An 18,528-nucleotide genomic window follows, 5' to 3' on the forward strand; every position below is an offset into this window, starting at 1 on the left:
TGTGTTCATGGCATCTTCCTCAGGCAAAACTAATACTTCCTCTCACTGACAAACACTTCTGAGAATTTGACTTGTTCCTTTTTTTAAAAAGCGGTTTGACACTGTTTGCCCCTTACGCAAATTTCTCTGTCTAAAACTCACTTCTCAGACTACAAAAACAGGACTTGTTCATTTTTTCTTTGAAAGCCACTTTATTAGCTGTACTAGGAATCACAGAGCTCAAACGGAGAGTTAGAAACACAGCTCCACCACTACACTGGAAGTTAATTCAGTATTCATTCAGTCGACATACACCACAGTTCTAATGATTGTGATGAATCTAATATAATTTGATCTAATGGTCAAAACTGATTAAATTTCAAATATATAAATCCAAGTCAGCTTGTGATTACATATTCTGTAGTTCAGTAAGATTTGTTTTTGAAAGAGATCTCACCAAGGCTGCATTTAAAAAATGATTAAAAGTAATGTTGTAAAATATAATTAAAATGTAAAATAACTGTTTTATAGCTTCATATATTCTACAATTATTTCTGTGATGGCAAAGCCGGATCTCCATCAGTCATTACTCCAGTCCAATATGCTGATATGCTGCTCAAAAACATTTACTATTATTATCGATCTTAAAAAAAACTGTTGTGCCGGTTAACATTTTTGTGGAAACCATGATGATACATTTTTTCAGCACTGTTTGATAAATAGAAAGTTCTTTTAATTAAAACCGAAATCTTCTGTAATGTTACAAATATCACTTTCATTTCGATCTTTTAAATGCATCCTTGGTAAATAAAAGTATTAATTAGATTATACTCCGTTATACTAATCAGATTGTTTTTGGACATGACAAGTTAAGTAGTGTCTCCGACTTTGTGAAAAAGTCATTTCCGTCACATCAGAGTGGGCTGCATTCACACATTTTCAAAATGCATTGTGCATCAGCTGCAAACACCCCGACACTCACATCAAATAGCTGCAGAGCAACTATGGGTCAACCAAGCCACCTTTCCCCCTCTCAGATTACATATTATCATTATTTAAAATATTCAGTATTTACTACCCTAACCCAGAACGCCTAATCATGCTTGTGTACACTGAGCAAACACATAAAACAAAACCGGTTTTCATATGGAGGTATCCGTCTCACAAAAGTCCACTCATAGTCAAAAGGCTGCAGAATAGAAAGAGTAAAAAAAGAAGCCTGTGACTGGCTCTCGAGCGAAGCGGGTTCATTCAGATGCTGATGAGAAGCGTGACCTTGCTACGTGGAGCTTCGTCAAAAAGCTTTGCGGGCTCTCTGTAAACAGCCGGTCTATTTCTGGCTGCATGAATGAAGCTGAGGTACGGTGCAGCACAAGCGCTCTATACTGCAACTGGAACGGGCACAAGGCCAGCTGTGCCACGGCTGTTTTAAGTGCTCTAACAGACCAACATACCGACCTGAATTAAGACATGCTGTCAATGTTAGCTTGATTATTAGATGCATCAAAAAAGGCCACATTTGAAATAGCTCTGATGTGAAGTAAGGAAGGCTAATTAAAGGATAGATGTGATTATGGCCTATTGAGGAGAGAGGGGAACGAGAAAGCTCTGGACCGCTGAGATGTCTGTGCTAGAGCACTCTGAATAATGAGCTCATTACATAGACAGCACTGCACTGCCAAGCAGCCGACAGATGATGCGTTCAACAGCTGCTATATTATAGATTCATATTCTAATCTCAATAGTCAACTGTTCCATGGAAAAATCAACACGACAAGATTTGTACTTTTTCTGAAAACGACGCGAGTGGCGAAACTTGTCATCAGGATGCTCGGGTGTTGTGGATGGTTGCCAGAGCATTGCAATGCAGATGTTAAGGTGCACTACCATTCAGAGATAAAGGTCAGTTGGATTTCTGTTTTGAATGGATTTCATTTTATTTGGCAAGAAAGCATTCAAATGATCAAAGTGACAGCAAAGACTTGTTTTGAACACTATTCATCAAAGAAACCAGATAAAAAAAATGTAAACACCGATAATAAGAAATGTTTTTTGAGCAGCAAATCTGCAAACTAGAACGATTTGTAATAATATTTTACAATATTACAGTTTTTACTGCCTCCATCCTTTTGAACACTAGTGTATTCTGAGTGGTTCTGACGTTGTTATGCACTAGTGAAAACTAAGTATAATCATTTAAAATAATAGCATGATTGTAGTATGACTCATGTTTGGAGCACAGAAGGGTTGCATATACACTTCTCTATTTGATCCAATTTACACACTTTCGATTTGGATTCGGATTTGGATTCTGTCAACTTCAGTTATCATCCGTCGACTGGCTAAATACTTGAGGTTGGTTCAAATCCCCAACCCCAAGCATGAGCAATAGTAATCTCAATCTTACCCTAGCAAACACCACTAATTATGTGGTTCCAGAATAAAAAGTGTGTGTACACACAAATCAAGTAGAAGAACAGAAAAACCTCAAACATCTCTGTTCTGCATTGTTGCTCTCAAAGGGTATATAATTAGAGCAGAAAAAAAAAATCCCAGAGAGGTTAGCAGCAGTTGCCATTAAAATAGGTCAAACAGCTCTCTTCTATAGCTGATGCATTTTGAAATCATCTCTCGCCCCCTGCTCTCAGGAAATCGTGTGCTCTGAGGAGTGCAGACAAGCCTGTTCGAGCTACAAAAGGCGATAAGAGGCCTCCATTCAGGCTGGCTTGCAGCCATGAGAACTGAAGCATCAACACTCAAACAGCGCGCCTCCATACCCACAGCACACGGCAACACAACAATAGTCATTGTCAGACCTTCCTCTACACCGAGCTCAAGCACAATAGAGCTAGTATGTGCTTAGAGGAAGTGATGGAGTGATTGAATGACGCACCTGGAAAAGTCTGGTGAAGATGTCGAACTCAAAAACGGAGATATAGTCGTTGCAGGTGAGGTCGATGGTGGATTTTAGAGCCATGGCCTCCAGGCCCGAGCTGATAGGGTGAAACTCATGCAGGGCCTGCCGGAACACCTTCCAAGGCACGATGGTCCTGAAATTCAGAGAAATTCGGGTTACGTTATAAGAATCAGACTGTTTTGTGTTCCTTAAGCTTGTCAAAGTCCAACTTCTTTTGTTTTTCCATGCCATTTAAAATGTGGCATTTTAATCGGTTACAAGAACAAAGAACACATTAAGCCTCTCACTTGTCCCCAAATGATCTTCTCCAGAACTCTGCGGCATCCGCTTTGGTGATTCTGAAGTTATCCCCTTGAAACAGGCCGTTGGGAAAGATGGCTTTGAGTTCGGCGAGCATGTGACTGAATATCAGCGACAATTTCGTCAGGTTTCGTCTGAAACAGAGGAAAGAGAGCAGTTTTATTTTCACTGAGAGGTTTGGGAAATCCATAAAAGGGTCTCTGTAATGTAATAACAAGACACTTTAAGCAAAGAAACTGAATGGAATGCAATACTTAAATATGGTCTCTATATGTACATGTCTTGTATTAAAAACACTTCAAAGTTTTAAAATACAACTTCCAACAGATCTCCACTATCGTTTTCAATTAATTTAATTCAATAATAATAAAATAAAGTGGCTCGAATACGAACTAGAACACGGAAATAACTTTAACTATATAATCGGATACCACTGCAAAAACGTGACATTCTTCAGTATTTGTTTATTTCTGTCATTTTTCCAAAGCAAATGACTAAATATTCTTAAATCAGGGTTTATCCATGACATTATGACACAATAGCGTATGCTGCTTTTGTCCAGCGTATATTCTCCAAAGTGGCTAGTTTTTTCACAAGCTTTCAGAGAAAGGCTTACCAAATTTTTTTGTTACCTGGATGCTAGATACACCAGGGACGTCATTATAGCGGTTAAACACAGAAAAAGTCAGTTTTTAATGATATACCATGTTTAAATTTGAACATGAAATATGAGGTATCTCATAAAGAGTGATAATAGAATTTCTATAAAATCAGCACAGAAATGTTAAAACATCAGTTGATTCTGGAGTTGGTGGTGATTGGGTATTGCTGTAGCTGGCGGGCACAGTGAGGGAGCACGCTAAGCCTGTATCAGCAAGGACAGAATGCCTGCTGCATTTTTCTGATTCCACCGAATCTGGGCACATGAGCCCAAGGCAGGCAGGCGAGAGCAGGGAGGGTCGTGCTGCATGGCAGGGGGAGGAAGTGGAAAGAAAGCCATGATTTACAGGGCAGCACAGTGGGGGATTGTACAAGCGCTCCAGCCTGGGGAATTGACATGCAAAAGAGAGAGTCTTAGTGTGGCAGCGCCACAGCTGCCTCCAAAAACTGAATCCTTACTCATACTATAAGGAAAAAAAGGGGTGTAACAGTTGAGTGTAACTACAAGAAATGAAAGCAAGCAAATGAGAAAAATAGTTTGCGAAAAAAAAAAAATTCTGTTTCTCTCATAAGCAACAACTCTTCTTTGTGAAGGTCTCTTTGGATTAGCGCAGAAAAAAGTTTATTCTAAGACAAATGTGTTGCATTTTACATGCTTCCTCTGGTCAAAAAGTGCCCCAAAGAAAATGCACTGATAAAAAAATTCAAGCTTAAAAATTAAATAAGAATTAAATGATTGATTATGAGAAAGTTTTACTTTCAAAACTGAATACTACTACTAGTACTACTACTAATAATACAGTTGTTGGTCTTCTTAATAATAATAATAAAAGAAAAATAATATTTTGTTACTATTAAAGGTAACAATAAACAAAATGTAGCATTCAAATATGCATGCATTTTTTTTTCATGTACGTGTACACAGTGTACAGCCAGTTAATAATTTGCTAAAAAAAAAAAAAAAAAACTAGACAGGGTAGATGCCATATTTAATTTGATGTACTGTAACACCTTAAATTCCCACTGGCTTCATAGCTTGGGTTTACATACTACTTTAACTATGGCTCTCGGAACAGTTGCTGTTTGTGAAATAAGGGAGCCAACATGCCTCCTGGGCAAACCAGTTGTGCCATGTTTCCGCTCTCCAAGAGACCACATAAGAGAACTTTGGCGATGACATTCGTGTGGTGAGGCTACAGGCCTTTTGGTGGAGTGGCACTTTCAACCAAAAAGTATGTGAGCATGTGCATGCTTCAAAGAGAGACATTCACAAGTGAATAAAGTGAAGCATGAAGGAGATCCAGGACATGTTCGACTCTGTATATTTACGTAGATTCAAACCATAAGGGAGAAGGGAGGCTTTCGGCAGGAGATTCAAACTAAGTAGGGCACAGATGCACAGAAAGCCAAGGCTCATGCAGCAGAGCTCGCACAAACACTCACTAAAGCTGCTGTACGAGGACAGCGTTTGAGAGCTGCACTCAGCTAATCCCAGAGTCAGAGTCGTCACTCTTCAGAACAATAACTCAAGCCCTCATGAGGACAAACAATCACATGTCTTTGAATTGGCTAATTCACATCAGAAAGGCAAAACCAACACATCCTATGTACAAATAATATGCATGCCTTTCTGCTACACATAACGCTAACAGAAATAAGTCAAATGAGTCAAATGCCCAATTATCCGAATGACACACTGCATCTGCTGAGAAATGTACAGCTAGTTGACATACAGAAATAAAGTAGGGATACTACTTTTTCAAAACGAGTCAGATATGGATAATTTCAAATTCGTACAAAGAGTTTGCAAGTACAACATGAATTTTAGGATTACAAGATTGTGTGTAGCTGTTACTTTCTATGACCTTATCTATGTTGCATGTAAAATTAAAATATGTAATGTCATAATTAGGGCTGTGCCTGAAGCCGAATTCCTTATTCGGAATGGCACGGATAATGGCTTCAAAAATGAATAACAGACTAATAAATTCAGAATAATTCTGCCTGAATACTCGGCTGAAGCTGGCACAGTCCAGAGTTTGCTAAATAACAGTTGAGCCAGGGGATCAGCGCAATATTATACAACAGACCTCTAAAGTCACGAGTGTGAAGTGAATGAATGTAAATTTTATGAATGAAAAGAGCACAAATCAAACACAGGATTGCTGCTGTCTCTGTGCATCTCTCAGAAATCAGAGCTTTGCAAGAGTAATATCACCTATAATAATACATAATACACGTTCTATAATTTGTATGTTTAAAAGGCAATGATTTAAACCTTTGGCTCCGATATGATACGAATGAATTGATGAAGCACAGCGCTCTCACCAATCAAACAGCCGCATTGCGCGTCAGTCTCTCAAAAACCAAACCAGTTCTAGCAAGCTAATAACCAGCTTCAATACGGATATATTTTCTACTTGTCCTACGTGTTTGCATCTTTACCTTTTGCTGGTTGGCACGGCATGCACACATTTGTTTAGTGAAGTTCACTAAACATTAAGACTCGTTTAAAGAGTTCTGCATAATGAAAATGTGCCCATTGAATTGATTCAGTCGTGTTCAAATGATGACTAAACATTTGTCATGACATCGCTCCGCTTGCGTGATAAATATTATTTTAGAAATTAATTTTGTTTTGTTTTGTTTAACATGACATACTTGTTCTGTAATTACTATGAAAAAAAAAAATACAGCCATAACGGTTTTATCAATGTTGTATCCGAATGCAGATACGAAAAACGTTGTGATTGTTACAGACACAAATACTGGCTGTTACATGATATGTAAATATGTAATGTCATAATTATAAAGTTTTGACAATTTACATATGTAATTGTTGCATACGGCTATGAATTAATAAACGTCTATTGATAAAAAAAAGTATTTAATGTTGTGCAACCCCTAGTATGTTCACAGCATATATATATATATATATATATATTGGGTACTGAAAACAAAATGATAATAATATGAATCATTTTATTTGGTCTTATTTAGCAAACAGATATTACCTTCAGTTATTCCCACACTTAGTTATACTTGTAAAAATGTATTGTATACGCTTTTGTTACTTTCACTTTTGATTTTAACGGCACATTATAGCAGCTCCATTGCAGCAGCTCAATACTGTAAAGTCTAAAAAAAAGTGTACTGTAATACGGAGTAAAAAACAAAGTATACTTTGGACTTTAAGCAAGCTAAACATGTTTGAATTGTTGAAGAATGAGAGATACACTTACAGCCTAGTGAATTTCACAGTCTGCTAGTTTCACTTCTGCTTTAAATAAAGTTGTGTTTGCTTGACGTTTAAAATAAATGTTGTTTATAGTGAATACATTTTAGTTTGTTCTATAATAATTTAGTTTTAATCCAAATGCATGCACTAATGCAGCGAACAGCAATCAGGATCATGCAACAGAAGTGTGCGCTCTAGGACTCTCTCTCTCTCTCTCTCACTCTACTTACCGTCAAATAACTTTAGTAACTTGTGCATTATTTTACATATCCGACCAAACTCCAAACTTTCCAGTGATGTCTGTGAGTATTTCATTTGATCAGTATTTCAGTATTTATTTTAAACAATGAAACTCATTACTATTATAGATGCATGATAGATGGGATTGATGAACAGTATTGATTTGTTCAGCCAACAAATTTTCTGAAAAAATTCCAGTGGATAAAAAGCTAATTAATATATTAGCTGTAAAAATTATGCAACATTACCCATTGACATTGACTTCCACTGACCAAAATATATAGCTCTGTAGTATGTCTCAAAATTGGTTTCACTGGCATTGCAGTATATGACAAAGGTTAAAGTTGTTGTAAAATTGTAAAAAAAAAAAAAAAAAAAAAAAAAAAGAAAAAACATCAGCTGGGTAAAAGTCATCAGTAAACAATGTGATGAGTTTTATGTCCAGGAAACATACTGTATGTCAAAGTTCATCCATTTCAGTATGGGAATTCGGACACAGCCATAGTGCTTCATTATTGCGGTTTCATGTTTGCCTGCATTAAAACAATCCATCTGACCCCTCCCCAATCTCTCGGTTGGCCGGCCTCTCCTTGCAGTTGCTGTAGGCCAAGCCCTGCCTAGATACTGTGCTTTTGTCAGCTTCCCTCCTCTTTTGGCCTGACCTCTGACCTGCAGCTGGCTGCTCCCTTCCTGTTTCCTGTTTTCTATGATAAAACAGCCAAGCCAACTGGAGAAAGCGAGAGCGGTCCACTCGTGCCCACGGCTGATTATCAAAGGGTCTACAGTCCAGAAGCATCACACCTTCAGTCTCTCTTTAGCATTGACCTCAAGTGATCCACACGCTCAAAAAAACCCAAGGGCCAGTTTGCACTAGTTTACACTAGAATTGCTCAACTAATGCACATTTCAAAAACCAACTTCCCCATAACTTCTAACATTTCCCCAAACATTAGACATGTAGGTGTCTAAGGAAGTGACTTTCTCTGCCACTGGACACTATTTAGGTCTAAACACTGTGTTCATGAGAATATGCGAACAGATCATGGATTCAGTTTTTCCTCATCAACGCAGCCACTCTTTGACAAATTTAACTGTCCGGAACTGGCTTCACACCGGATCTCTGTCAGGAAGTGGTGGTGACAGCAGTCATACACCCAAGCAAACGCGCGCACACACACACCCCTTTAAATAAAACACATTCACACAAACAAATTGTGTTCAAGGTGATCTAACACTGTCTATTCCCATCCATTATGTCATACATGAGGTGACTTCCAGAGAAGCGGTCCTCTGGTGGGAAGCAGGACTATTTTAATAAATGCAAATAATATAATGCAACCAAGCATAGATGACCATGACTGCAAAATAAATAGGCCTTTTTAAAGAGTGGAACAAAATATCCTCATCTAAGTTATTCATCTGTAACATGATAGAAAGCTATTCAAATGAAACGGACACTAACATGGACAGGTTATGTGGGATGCCATAAGCTACAAAAACAAAACCAGACTAATTATGTAAAAAGAAAAAAGAACAATTAGAAATCAGATTGGTTTTTAAATACACAAGCTTCCAAACTTTGGTGTCACGTGATCCTTAAGAAATTATTCTAAGTTGAAAATAGTTGTGCGGTTGAATATTTTTGTGGAAATACTGCTTTTGACCCCAGGATTCTTTGATAAAAAAAGAAAAGCATATTTAAACTAGAAATCTCTTGAAAAACAATTATAAATGTCTTTATGGTAATTTTATTTATTTTGCAAGAATACGATCAAAGTATTTTAAAAAAACAATGGCCTCATACAAGTTTGGTTAATAATATTAATATTAATCAAATTAAATACTGATTTGAATAGTCACATATTTAAATCGATTTTCAGCCGGTTCGTGGTTAATCTTTACATTCTACATTACTAATAGATGGTAAAGGTTCTTTGTAGAACCAATGATGCAAATAAAGAACCTTTATTTTTAAGAGCATATAAGCAAGAGTCAATGGTGTCCAACAAGTTTGGAATGACATGAGGGTGAGTAAATGACAGAATAATAATTTTCAGGTGAACGATCCCTTTACAAGAGCAGTATTTTAGAGGAAGAACTAAAGAACAGACTGAATTCCAGTTTACATGTCCCTTGACTAGGAAACAAGAGAAGTGTGATTTTGAAAGCAAAAGAGGTGGCAAAGCATGCATTTTTTCTGTTTTATCTTCAGACTGAAGAGAAGAACAACCCAGCAAGAGTATGAGAGCTGCATTATCAGTCAGTGTTCAGTCTGCCAGTGTGTTCAGCAGGCCATAAATAAATACAGCGTCCCAATGCTAGTGTGCGGCTCTCAAATGTGCTTAGCTGGGCTCTGTGTGGAGCGAGATGCAAGACGTAGTAACTCGAGCTGCAATACAATCCTTGGGCGTGTTAACAGTGTTTCCATCCAAAATGCTCACTGTGTGCACTAACTCATGAAAAACAGACAAAACTCTCTCTTTGACAGAAGTTTAGACGTGATTATCACTTTGTTCATGACACTGGAGCATTGGATGCTCAGCTCCATTGCTTTCAGGCTTGTTGGTTCCTGCAATCCCTCGAGAACCATGTAACTCAATAAACGATGAATGATTAATACAAAGAAAGCTTAATTAACACCCCACAGATGTGAGGCTTAAGCTACACCTCCAGCATGATATTTTAAGACTTTTAACCAAAGGGGCTTGCTATAAAAAATATATATTTAATAATTGCTTGTTTAATAGCATCTTTTGATTGTGTTGTTTGATGGCACTCGGGGTTTCCTCTGATAAGAGTAGGAGGTACTAAATTTAATTTAGAGCTAAACCACAAAACATGGGTAAACACATCCTTCAAGTTTTCTCATGATTCTTTTTTTTTTTCTCACCAGCCTATGTATTTCCTTACTGGTAGAAATGCACACAAACAAAACAAAACAAAAACTAACAGACAAATAAAAAAGAAAACATTTATAAAAAAAACCCCACACACACAGAAAACAAATTTAAAAACAAAACAACACAAAAACAAAACCCAAAACAACACAAAACAAACAAAAAAAAAAAACCAAGTATTTTTTATTTGTTTTGTAAAAGAAACAAAACTTTTTGGCATGTTAGGTTATCTGTAAATTGCCATTAATTTCCTTCAAGAAATCAAATGGAAACAAGGTACTGCAGTAAACTTGAAATGTTCCCCCCTGGTTGGGCGGTGCCTCCCCTGTCGACTGCATGCATGTAGTCTGAAACGTTTCCTTTGTTTTATTCCAGATTTTCTGCTACATCTCATTTGCACTTTCCAAGTTCAAAACAATTCACAGAAAGAAACATGTAGAAGGATGTTAAGGCTTTAAATACGGAACATGAGTGACACGTCTTCACCACAACAAACGACAGCTCATCTTGACAGAGCTGCGACTACAACAAAAAGGAAATCGTACGCTGTACGGGCTGACAAATTTCAGTTATGCCGCACAACTGTAAAACGCCTTAACGTGATAAACACAGCAGATGCACAAGTATCAAACTTCACCTATCTGCTGTGTATTTCCCTATTGCTATAAATGCTCCTTTCATGCAGACCTGTAACATGCAGATAAGATGAAAAGATAAGCAAACTAAATGGAAAAGGAAACATGAGTACGGAAAAGTCACGGTCCAAATTAAGTGACCTGAAGAAAGCGTAGAGGCATAATCTCAGGACATCACAATTAGATACAACTACTATAATTCAGGATACAACATCTGTCAGAAAGCTTATCCAAAATTTGTTTGCTTAATTGACAACAGCTGCATGGCACACACCTAGCCTCAGGCTACCTAAACTAAGAGCACATGCAATTTCACAGAGATGGATATCAGAGCACTAAGCATTTCTTCACAAGGAAGCCCTGGAATGAAAGACAAATAAAGAAAATATGTGGCAGAAGTTTCCAAAGCTGGAACAGAGTTTCATTTTTGTGAGTGTCTAGCAGGGATTCAAGATTTAAGAGAGATGATTATCTTATTCCTAAAGATACGATCACATTTAGAATTGCTCTGTAAAAATTTTACAGGCAAAATACAATGATTTCAAAAGGACACCACACAGTTGGGAGGTTGTTTTTTTTGCCTATGTTCAGTTGGTCATGTGAAATAGCCTCACTGACCAAGGGGAAGTTATATGGTTTATAAAAAAAGTCACTTTAGCAGTGTTTCCCACAGGTCTGAAATATACTTGCAGTGGTAGCTGAGTGGTAAATCCTCCTATCACACACGGTCTACAACACATGACAGATAACAAATAATGTTTCATTTTTAACAATATTTTTTTTTAGGCCAAATGAAATTCATTTTAATTATATAATACGATTACATTTAATTACATACTCATAATATGCATTATTATGCATTTAATGCATGTGAAATGACATCATTTAAACGGTAGAGTTCTCCTTACTTTTTCATGTAGTGTCTATCAGTAAGTGAGTCAAATCTATATATATTGAATAAAATGTATCAAATAATGTTCTTTGACTTTTCTTCCTGCACGGAAACATCCAGCCAGAAACTACAATAGTTTCCTATAAATTAAATGTATTTTAATTTAAATACAATTTATTGTGTAAAATATGTGACTATACGTATATGTAAATATACTTGTGACTTTTAATTATAAACTTATTTTGAAATACTATTTCTATACTTTTGTGAGCTGTTCCTTCAGATGTGGTGATAAAATATGCATTAAAATATGCTTACAACTGCCTGTGGCGAGTGGGGCAGGGCCGAGAGGCGTGGGAACGAGGAGTGAGGCCAGGTGTATAGTGAAGGACGAGAGAGGACCAGAGGCCTGGGCCATATTTTATGTTTTGGTTTTTATTTGCGCGCACCAGTCGTCCGCGAGGGGCTGGTGTGCTGTTTTGTATTTATTTTGAATATTAAAATGTTTTGATTGTGCGCCGGTTCCCGCCTCCTTCTTCCCGATGTATATGGAGTTTTAATATCATTACACTGCCTAAAATATATTATATAAAGTTCATAATGTGCAACAGCTTGGCATAAAGGTGCGCTATTCATTGATTGAGAATCTCTTTGAAGCAGTCTGAAGTTGCCTTGTGACAATGCAACATGCAGCACTCTTTTTTTTTTTAAATAAATATAAATTAAAGCAAGCCTTTTGACGATTAATAATCAAGAGGCTGTATCACGATTTATGTTTTTCCATCCCAAAATAGAAGACCTTTTAAAATGACCATTTTGACGTTTGTTTTATCATTTCATGTATTGAATACTTTATGACATTAAAATTTAAGAAAACTCACCCAGAGGGATTTTGCTTAATTCACACTTGTGATCCTAAATACATTTTTGCACATATCTATTTTAGACGCAAATGCGACTGAAGCGACCACACTGTCGAGCCCTGTCTTTTACTGTGAAATATCCACCACATCTCTGCAGCGCATGTGGGAATATCAATGGAGGAAATAGTTCTTGCGCACAGAACAAGCAGATTCGAAAGGTGTAGGGCGAGGGGTGATTTTCCACTAGTTCATCGATTGCGGATGCTTTCATTATTTCAGGCGGATAAAAAAAAAAGTATACGAGAATAAAAATGTTTCTCCAAATATACTTGGGGAGCTGTTAAAGGCTGTGTAGGAAACATAGACAGTAAAAGAAATGGACACAGCGACCCCATTGGAACTCAATTGAGACAAATGAAGCCCGGTTTTAGCGTTTTTTAGCACTTCCGTTTCTGACGCGCAGACTCAAACGAAGCTTGACGACGTCAGCAACCTGTCTGACAGATGTAAATCTTCTAAGTGGCTGTGCGTGCAAACTGCCATCGTTAATCTTGCAGAGACGGCGAGCTTGAGCGGGGAGTTCTTTGTCGTGAGTGAGCAGGAGTAAGTATTCTGATTAATTATTTTGTATAGCATTTTAAAATGTAACGCCAGTACGCCATATTAAGTTAATTGCCTGCGAGCTTCTCCACCTGTCTGTACGGTAATGCGACAGAGAGCCGAGTGTTTATGATGCAATCGTTAGCCTATTTTTTACAAAAACTGTTTATACGGGGCCATAATGTAACATAGAAGGTAATGGAGCCCTTTATACATTGTCGTGTATCTTTAGAAATAAATAATGGACAAACAGAGTCTTTAAACGCCTCAGATGTAAAGTTATTCGCTGTCAAAGTGACGCCAAAATGAATGGGAGTCAATGGGAATGCTAACGCAAGTGAAGTTCTGCTAAAAGATGGCAGCCCCCACCCGACTTCAACTTCCGGTCGAGTTCCTTGCCCCTTGGTAGGAAACAGCTTTTGTGTGAGCGGTACTTCATATATTGCTACAAATATTCGATAGCTACAGTCCCACTACACTATTGACAATGGAACTTTTTTATTGCAAAAATTTAGCTGAATAGTCTCTATGGTATACTAGAAAAGTGAGCAATACAAAAATTTCAGTACTGATGAAAATGTGCTTTTTTAGTTCAGCCAAATGACGTCAAGCGTAAAAGCATAGTTAACGTTTAAGTCTGCAATAATGCGTCAATCCACAATTCAGTAATGGATTTTAATAACAGATGACAGTGATTACAATCTTATTCAGATGTGTTACAGAGCCCATCCTAGATTATATGCACGACTTAAAGAAAATAATTTGTATTATTATTCTTACTTGGATGCATCAACTTCAACAAAGCAAGTTAAATGCTGTTATTAGCATGCTCAATTATGACATGTATACATTCAGGAATATATGGAAATTTATTTGGTAACAAAATGGGAAAATATTCCACATACTTGTTAATCATATGAATCTTCCTGTACAAGATTTCAAGTATGCTTCAAATATTCCTTTTCATATTTCTATGATATGCAAACTTACTACACATATTCATCAGTTTACCTAGTCTGTTTGCAGCAAGTATCAATATCGAGATAAAGAGGCTGAAGTCAAAATGTTGGTGTCTCGCCAACCCTAGGCAGCACTAGAGGTGGAGAGAAGAGTGCATGAAGATCTATAACGGTCTTCAGTACTACCAAGGTGAAAGTGATTCTGCGAATATTAAACTGCTATAGACTGTGAGTGTAAGAAGTAGGGGTGCTCCGATCACGATCGGCCGATCGTTAATGCGCATCTCGTCAGTAAAGCCGGTTATTTAATCAGCGGTAAATTCCATCAGGTGCGTGATTTCACATAGAGCAGCTGTTACTACACAGAGCCGTTGTTAACTGAGAAGATGGGCCAATAAACGCTGAAAATTAACGTGATTTGCGCATCTTCTCTATTAACAACGGCTCTGTGTAGTAACAGCTGCTCTATGAGAAATCAGGCACCTGATGGAATTAACCGCTGATTAGAAAACCGGCTTTACTGACGAGATGCGCATAACGATCGGCCGATCGTGATCGGAGCACCCCTAGTAAGAAGTGGCAGGTTTTGGCTAGCCTCAGAAATGCATGTTGAGGAGGCCTTATAGAAACAGGAAGGGGAAGTGAGCGTGTTAACAGGAAGAGCGGTGTCTGAGTGGTGCAAAGTATGACTGGTGTGTCAGAGTTAATCATTAAATTATTCACACTTAATACGATCACCTCCACCCCCTCAGTTAAGCCCCAGCGTCTAACAACACGGAAAAGCTTTGGATAAGATTCTCGAGAATTTGCCACCAAAGCGGTTTAAAAAGAGGTCCACGTCATGCAAAAGGTTTTTATGTGAATGCTCTTATGGTTACAAACGTCTACATTTTCAGCTTGACAATTCTTTGCTAATTTCAGAAAACTGAAGTAGTATGAAAAATACGAAATGACAATACAGCCTGATACGAGAACCCACCGTACTACGGGAAGTGAGATTATAAGATTGACGGAAGTATGAACATTTTTATGAAGTTTACAATCAAGTCAGACTGCTGTGGTTCCTGAGGGACAATGTACAGGACTCATGGGAATGTGTGGGACTTTAGCTCTTTAAATTATGCATCCACTTCTAAACATATTGTAGGTTCATTCTAGCTCAAACGTAAGCCAAAAGTATTTGAAAGACATCACATTGGTTTCTAAGGTTTAGCAGACCCATTAAATGTTATTTTCATACACAAAATAAATGTAGAATAGGATTTTCATATATGAGATACATTGGTATCTATTCTATCTGAAAATGAAACAACTATCTTGTTTTGTAGGCTGCATAAAGACAATGAAAATTGAGGCAGGAGAATATGAAGATGTATAACAAATGATATAAGGGTTTTAATTAGGGATGTTCATTTTGACTGGTTAACCGTTAACCAGCAGTTGAGAATTTTGACCAATTAATAATATCAGTTAAATGGTTAAAAAATATATTTAAAAAGGTTTGCTGCATGGTTAAAATAGGCCTATATATATATATATATATAAATTAGGGCTATCACTTTTTATTAGATATTCGAATATGCATTCGAACATGACGTGAAATACCTGTAATCGAACTATAAATAAAATATCAGTTTTTTTAAAATGCCATGTGGAGCGCATTTTTTACAGTCTATGATTATACCGTTTGTTTTTTTATTTTATTCTTTGCCATCTTATCCAGTAGAGGGCACTCTAGATGTATTGTAGCATAGGCCCATGACCAAATCACGTGTATAAAAGCTAGTAGCCAGGCATGTCTGTGCGCTCCGAACGTGTGTTCTCCACCGCGGGGAACACTGTAAATAAAAAGAGATGTGCGTATACGTTGAAATATATTCAAATACATTGCATGATATTCGAATGAGATTTTTCTCAAAAGTGACAGCCCTAATATAAGTATATTCATTTATAAATAATAATAAAGGCTGTGCAAAAATCTAATTCGATTTTCATGCGCATCTCATCAGTAAAGGTGCTCCTGTAATTAGTTGTATATCTCCAGCACGTGCGATCAGATCAGGGTTGCCAGGTTTTCACAACAAAGCCTGCCCACTTGCTTCTCAAAACTAATCCAAAACTAGCCCAATCGCGTTTCAAGGCGGTTACCTGATAAATATTGTGCCCCAGGGTTAAAATGCACGTTTTTTGGCAGGGTTGCCTTGGTAAAATTCGCATTTTAGGTGCTAAATATCACGTTATTGGGATTGGGGTCGCTGCAACCCGCGGACATGAAAAAAAAAACTGCGGACTCAGGACTTGATTGTGCCATCCCAAAGAAGCACAAAGTCACTTTTACATACTTTTCAATTAAATGTTCCCTCCTTAAATATATTTCATGTGCCATTTTTTACTACCAAGACAAAGTTTCTGAGTGTGAGTTATTCCATAATGGACACACACAGTTCTGTCGCTGAAGAACTGAAACGTAAACAAAGGAATTATGATCCATATTACAACGTTATTGCTTCATTGGACTAAACATGCTTCATGAGATGTTGTTCAGTGGACCCTTACCTTTCTATCTAAACTGGGATTTGCAGCTGTGGATGCGTTTATGACTCGTTATCACAACGAATCTGGTATGTACAGCATTTTCATTCTTCATGTTTTGATGTGTACTGCTTACACAAATGTAGCAAATACAGTCTTTATAAGCTTTCCATTGAAAAACAGCAAGCTTTCATCAATGCTTGAGGCTTAGATCTTTATAATGATATATAGTTTGTCAAGATTAAATTTATCCCATTTAATTATTATTATTATTTAATTATTCGTACACATTGATACGTGCGAGTAGAGGACGCAGGCGTCGGGGTGCAGGCTAAATGGTTAAACAATGTTACACCTGGAAACTCTTAGCCCCACTTACACTCTTCCTTTTTTTGACTGGTCCTATTTGCATTACACATTCTTCCTCGGTCCACTCACATGAGCCCAGTGTTTCTAGGAGAAGCAGAAGAACCACAGGCCTGATACCATCTCAGACCACTTTCATGCTCTACTCATTTGCATCTTTGATATACAACTTGAGCTCCAGTTTAACTCAATGTAACCTCTACTCAAATTCTTTGAAGAGATCGGTTTCACATGATTCGAGGACTGACGAACCATGTTTTGCTGCTTCTGCTTTTGCCTCCCACACTGAGTCAATATGCAGAACATTCCAAAAAACACGAACTAGCTCAGGAAACGTCTAAAAGATGGCTTAAGATCTCGGAGCTCTGATTTCATACCCAACGCAATGTTTCGTCAAAATAGAAAAAGCGGACACCTTATTTTGTCACTATAGATGGTACTTAACACATCTTTTTAGCCGCTTACAATTTATGAAGGCAACTTGGTTATCTGACATATTATAAATAAAGATAAACTCACCTGGGTTGAGAGTTCTCCTCAAACATTCGCTCTTTGCCATCTTTGAACAGGCTTATGGTCTGTTTGGTCTTCTTGGTCAAGTTCTCCATGAAAACGCGGAAGTACTCGTTGTCACCCAGTGTTTCCATCTTGCCTTCGTAGCGGGATAGGATAGTGCGGAGATGCTGGTAGGTGTCTGGTAACAGGTCCAGGATGTACGGAGGACTGTTCTTCAAGGCCAACTTGGGGTTCTGGCATAGCCGGACCACCTAAAAAACAACAGAGAAAAGCAGCTGATGGTAAATATGGTATCTTTCAGCAAAAGTGAAAATGGTGGGTTGCTACAATGCTGAGAATTCCAGAAAACAATTATTTGATGAATAAAGTGTAAAAGAAAAGCTTCATTATTTATTTGAAATGTTTCTATCATACTACTCTGTACTGCACACTGTTTTGCATCCTTGCTAAAAAGTACGTCCTTTCCAAAAAAATCACAATTTCTTAACAACTTACTGACCCTGAAAGGTAGAGTACACAAAAGATTGCATTAGCATAAAGCTAATTTGCTCATAAACTCGTCACTGTTTTATACTATAATGTTGGACTTCCAGATTTCACATTAATTTATATTTCACTTCATTTTTATTATAGAGCTTTTCACACATGTCGTTTTCAAAGCAGCTTTACAGAAAGATAATATGCTTGTCTACAATTGTCTGTTAACAGCAGCCAACAAGCTCTGTTCAAATATTCTGATATAAATATTCTGTACAATTCTCCAAAGGCGTATTAATTTGACTATCGATAAAAAAAATAAAAAAAAGAGAACTGCAAACTAACCTCATATCCTCTGCGGGTCAACGTTTTGCAAGTTTTCTCTTGCAGTGTGAGGGGAAAAATAAGAACTACACTGACAAGGGCTTGAAAACTGTTAACCAAACCATAAATACAC

At 37.4% G+C, this 18,528-nt stretch overlaps 1 protein-coding gene across 1 annotated transcript in view; it reads right to left on the reverse strand.

Moving 5' to 3' along the window:
* LOC127973172 (E3 ubiquitin-protein ligase CBL) overlaps positions 1-18,528 on the reverse strand; it is a 34,479-nt gene that overhangs the window by 8,584 nt on the left and 7,367 nt on the right. The window contains exons 2-4 of the mRNA XM_052577306.1: positions 17,598-17,845; positions 3,184-3,330; positions 2,873-3,029 (exon numbers count right to left, since the gene is read on the reverse strand). Coding sequence (XP_052433266.1) covers positions 2,873-3,029; positions 3,184-3,330; positions 17,598-17,845 — 552 coding nt within the window. The remainder of the gene's footprint in view (positions 1-2,872; positions 3,030-3,183; positions 3,331-17,597; positions 17,846-18,528) is intronic.

This window comes from Carassius gibelio, chromosome B15, assembly GCF_023724105.1.
Source record: "Carassius gibelio isolate Cgi1373 ecotype wild population from Czech Republic chromosome B15, carGib1.2-hapl.c, whole genome shotgun sequence".
Classification (NCBI taxonomy): domain Eukaryota; kingdom Metazoa; phylum Chordata; class Actinopteri; order Cypriniformes; family Cyprinidae; genus Carassius; species Carassius gibelio.